This window comes from Ciona intestinalis, chromosome 3 (genome assembly GCF_000224145.3).
Source record: "Ciona intestinalis chromosome 3, KH, whole genome shotgun sequence".
NCBI classification, from domain to species: Eukaryota; Metazoa; Chordata; class Ascidiacea; order Phlebobranchia; family Cionidae; genus Ciona; species Ciona intestinalis.
In genome coordinates, this window is record NC_020168.2 from 6,646,899 (window position 1) to 6,652,455 (window position 5,557).

Consider the following 5,557-nt stretch of genomic DNA (forward strand, 5'->3'; position numbering starts at 1 on the left):
CCGGTAAAATAACACCTGCGACAAACAGCTCCTTACCGACACCGCCACTGGTAAAAGTTTTGAGCTCCCTGGATCGCGAGTTGAGTGATATACTCGGTACAACGCTACCTGACGATACAAAAGTGGTACTGTATAACCAGGTGTTAAGTCGTTACATCGGACATAATAACAGTCGTCGTCTTAACGTTTTTACAAAACCAACCAACGAAAAAACCCTTCGTAAGGATTTTATGTTAGAGCTACCAAAAAACGCACAGACAAGAGGGTCTTTGTTGATCGAATGGCTCAATGAACACCACGATGTACAATGGAACGCCAGAAACGAGATTATTATAAAAGGACAGACATTGCCGGGGACAAATATATTTGACTTAGTCGGTGACGCAGTACATCCTAAAAACGAAGGTTCAAGACCTACTGGGTGGAGGGCGTTTCAGCAGCTTTTAAAAGAAATAAATATTCCACGCATGTTGCTCAACGAGCCTACTGTTAAAAGCACGCGACGTCGAGAACCAACCGGTAGCAACGGTGACGCTAAAACTACGAAGCGAGCGCAACCGACAATAGACCGGTGGGAGAAATATTAATTATGAGTAACCTTTCGGAACTTTACTACGACCCTGCTGAGGCTGGTTCCTTTGGAGGTGTGCAGAGTCTTCAGCGAGCCAGCAAAGCGAAACGAACAGAGGTGGAAAACTTTTTACGTAACCAAGACACCTACACCCTCCATAAACCCGTAAGAAAGAGATTTCCGCGTAGACGCGTTATTGTTTCTGGAATAGACTCTCAATGGCAGCTTGATCTGGTGGATGTTTCGCACATTTCAAGACATAACGCTGGCACAAACTTTATTTTAACAGCCATAGATGTATTTTCAAAATATGCTTTTGCCGAACCATTGAAAAATAAAACTGGAAAGTCTTTGGTTTCCGCCTTTTCGAAAATGTTGATACGTCGTAAACCGAATAAAATTCAAACAGATAAGGGGACTGAGTTTTTAAACAAAACGTTTCAAAATTTCTTGGGTACACAAGGCATTGCACATTTCACGACTTGGAACAGCGAAACTAAAGCTTCTATTGTGGAAAGATTTAATAGGACCTTGAAAGCTCGCACCTGGCGTTACTTTACGAGAAATAGTACCTTGAAATTTACTGATGTTTTGCAGGGGCTGGTTGCGTCGTACAATAACTCTTATCACAGAAGTATAAGGACTAAACCTGTATTGGTTACTTCGAAAAATGAAGCGGAAGTACTTCAAACTTTGTACGGTAACTTTCCGAAAATAAAGGACCTTCGCTTACGAGTCGGTGACAAGGTACGCTAGTGCGAAATCGGGGTCCCTTTAAAAAGGGTTATTTACCAGGGTGGTCGGAAGAGTTATTTACCGTCAGCGAAGTGCACGAAGGGTTACCTGGGTATTACAAAGTTGTGGATTACAATAAGGAAACAGTACTCGGAACTTTCTACGAGGAGGAATTGCAGAAAGTTGAAAAAACAAACCTCGTGTATTTAGTGGAGCGTATACTGAAAGGGCGCACACGCAAAGGAAAAAAAGAATTGTTCGTTAAGTGGACGGGATACCCCCACTCTTTCAACAGCTGGGTTTCCGCTGATGATTTTACAGGTTATAAAAACTGAGCGTCACGCAGGTGTTCGTCAGTTCTGTAAAAATGTCAGACGAAGAGGTATCGACAGTTGCTGTTTCAACTCCTAAAGAGAAATCCTGGTGTTTTTTGGGAAAAAGTGTACCTAGAAACGAAATTGTTTTCTTGGTACAGGTAATCACCGTTTTTTGTGTGGTCGTAGCGAGTATTGTAAATATTACGTTTGAGAAGGGGGACGCAAAACTTTGGATTAGTTTACTCAGCTCCTCGATTGGTTATCTGCTGCCAAACCCTAGGTTAAATTGACGATGGTGGAGGATTTTTACGTCACGCTTCCTAGTAACGCCAGCCTAGAGTATTTTCCAAACAACACACTCACAATTTACGTTACGCGTTTACCTAAAGAATTTCATCTTCAAGGTACGTGGGTTGTCGGTCTCACCGAGGTCGCGTTTCCGTACAGCTGGTACACAATTCCTCAACAGGCGGTTACCATGAAAATATGAGTCTTGACCTTGGTGTTATCGAAGCTGCTGATTTTCCCCAGGGTATTACAACTCTCCAAAAGAATTAATTGAAAGTATAGTAAAATTATTTACCGATGTTGGTTACGCGAACAACATTGAGGTTTCCTACAACGATTTGACTGGTAAAGTGAGGGTAAATTTTCACAAAAAAAGGTTGGTATCTGGAGTTTAGCGACGTGTTGAGTCGGATGTTGGGCTACGACAAAAAGCGTTTGCGGCACGGATCTCACGAAGCGGAGAGAGTTTGTGATATTTTCCTCGATATGTCATTACTATACTTTTATAGCGACATTGTCCAGGGGCGGTCCGTGGGTGATACATCAGCCCCGTTACTGGCCATTGTACCTGTAAAGAGGAGGCCTAGAGAGGGTGTGTACTAACGTTTCGAAAGTTTTTCACACGATAGAAGTCGATATAAGGGACAGTCTCGGTAAAAAAAATATTATTTCAACGTGGTCGTGTGTGCGTGACACTGCATTTTAAACGTGTTAATAAAGTTTGAGCAATGTATGAACACAGACGTCAATTTTGTTGCGATCAAACCAAAGACTTGTACGTGCGTCACTACCAAAACCAACAACTCGGAAACGGTTTACCTGTATTTAGCGGTGGTGACGCCCAACGAGGGCACGGTCTCGGTAGTATTTTATCGGGGTTGGGTAAGGCTGTTATGCCCTTGTTAAAACCGGGGGCGAAAGCCGTAGGGCAACAGTTTTTAAAGGCCGGTGTTAGCTTTGCGGATGACGTAATAAACGGCGGTTCGTCGCCAAGGAAAGCTGGAATTAAGCGAAGTCGTGAATTGGGGCGAACCGTTTTGAACATGGCGGGTAAAACTCTCAATACTTCCGGTTCAAAAGGTATAAAACGAAGGAAAACGACAACTTCTAAATCAGCCAAACGGCGTCGGAAGCATAAGGACATCTTTGCATAATGTTTATACATAAAAACTCCTGTGAGTGCTTAAAGAGTGAGTTGGATCTTTTTTCGGCTCCCATGACACAAACTTCGGTAGAGGATGGTATGTGGGTTGCGAACGGTCCTCAAAACGGTCTATCGGATTCTGGGACGCTTGAATTTTTAATCAGTGGAACAAAAGAGCATTACATTGACTTAGCCAACTCGTACATGCATATTCAAGTAAAGATAGTGAACGCGGATGGTACGAATCTGGCAGAAGACGCGGAAATCGCCCCCGTGAATAACTTTTTTCACTCACTCTGGTCGCAAATTATGCTCAGTCTCAATAACAGGGAGGTGACCTCTAGTGGGTCGATGTATCCGTACCGAAGTTATATAGAATCCCTTTTAACGTTTGGTTCGGCAGCCAAGAGTACTTATTTAACCGGAGCTTTGTTCTATAAGGATACACCTGGACATATGGATTCGATCGCCGCAGCGAATGTAGGTGCTACTACCAGAAGAGCTTTCGCTGCTGAAAGCAAAGTAATTGATATGCAGTCGAAGTTACATCTGGATATGATGTTTCAGCAACGTTACCTTATCAATAACGTAGACGTCAAATTGAAATTGACGCGCTCACGAGACGCTTTCGTCACTATTGGGGTCGCCGGGTTTAAAATAAAAATTTTAGCTGCTGTACTACACGTCAGGAAGGTAAAAATTAGTCCAAGTGTTCAGTTGGAACACATCACAGCTCTTTTTAAAGGTTTATGTCTATATCAAATTCTGCGAGCCGAATTAAAAACGTTAACTATCCCGAGGTTTAATCAATCAATTTCACATGATAATTTATTCCTCGGACAATTACCTCGAAGAGTGATTTTGGGCTTTGTTGATAATGACGCTTTCAACGGACGTATTGACAAGAACCCCTTTCACTTTAAAACTTATGGATTATCCTCCCTTTCCCTGCATTCTAACGGAAAGCAAGTTCCGGCTAAAGAGCTGACACCAAACTACGGAGTTGGGACCTATATTAGAAGTTATATGTCTCTTTTACAGGATTAAATACTTTTTATACAAACGCGTCAAACGGTATTTCAACAGAGGAATATTCACGAGGTTTTACCTTGTACGCTTTCGATTTGACCCCTGAACTCGCGTCCAGCGGTCACTTTGACTTGTTAAAGAACGGGGACTTAAGTTTAGAAGCAAAAATTTTGGAGGCTCTACCAACGTCAGTCAATGTGATAATCTACGCCGAGTTCCAAAATCTTATTCAAATCGATCGACAGAAATCCGTACTGACCGATTTTAGTGCTTAAATTATAACAATAAAAAAAAAATTAAAATTTATAAATCTCTATGTTTGAAACATTTGGGACCGACAGCTGGGATCGTGTCGTGTGCAGAACACACTATCAGCTGGGATCGCCTATCATGTAGTTCCCTTCCCACCATTGTTTATTTGGAAATTTATAAAGTCCTATATAGTTGGAACAGCTGGGGCCGCATAATGTAATTATCTTCCTGTCATTGTTTGAAATCGTGAGAATCGGGAGAACTTAAGGTTACAAAATCGTTGTATATAGACTAGCGGTTACTTATAATACCATTCATTCATAAGCATTGAAAAAACTAAGAATGTCGAACTTTGAGAACACTCAGCAAATTGGGTATATTTACACCAGTGGTTCAGAAGAAGAAGAAGAAGAGGGACCGAATGTAATGGAGGACATAGGTGGACCAGGTCGCAGTAGCCTAGTGGTTGTCGTTGGTAGAAGGTTGAATTTTCAGGAAAATACTGTTACGTGCCCTAACGGCCAATCGCGGGGCCTGCGTGTCGTAGTCTGCTCTAAACTACACAACTATATAAAATCGTATGTCGTTTTTCAAATATAAAAGTGGCCATGACCGATAAACAAGTTAGCGTACACAGGTACAATGTAACTACTAAGAACAACCGTATTTTGTAAAACGACCTAAATGCCACTTCGCACAATCTCTAATACAATTACACAACCTTTCGATAACACGATACAACGAGAACTAACCCAACAAGCGAATAGAAACGAGAAATGGAAAACGCGCAAATCACTTCAATCAGCCCAACGGCACAGAAACGCCGAGACTTAAAACGTGTGAAAAATCAAAGAAACCAAGCGTGACAACAGTGAACAAAAGTGAAACAGTGATAAGGAAAACCAATAAAAATAGACAATGAAATCGACAAATTAAACATCGCACACAACAAAGACTGAAATAATGCAAACCTAAAGCCTTTCTCGCTGTAACTCGTGCAGTGTCAAATCATTCTGTGAAACATCATTTCGTGTGTGTGTCGTTTCTTCTGGTTCCTTTCTCGTCGACTCCCCGCTCGCCTCGTCCTCGGTGTTCGTACTTTCATCTGCTTCTTTGCTCGCAGGGGGAGCACTCTGCGTTCTCGTTAGTGGTTGTATTATCGTTGTCGCGTCGTGGTGTTGCTGTTAAGTCGGGAGTATAAACAAACCCGCATACGGGTTG

General features: G+C 42.1%; 1 protein-coding gene across 1 annotated transcript; it reads left to right on the plus strand.

Moving 5' to 3' along the window:
* Nucleotides 1-3,127: 3,127 nt before the first annotated feature.
* LOC104265582 (uncharacterized protein F54H12.2-like) lies at nucleotides 3,128-4,359 on the plus strand. The gene is made up of 2 exons (XM_009859919.1): nucleotides 3,128-3,950; nucleotides 4,097-4,359. The coding sequence occupies exons 1-2, from the start codon at nucleotides 3,128-3,130 to the stop codon at nucleotides 4,357-4,359; spliced, it is 1,086 nt and encodes a 361-aa protein (XP_009858221.1).
* Nucleotides 4,360-5,557: the final 1,198 nt, after the last annotated feature.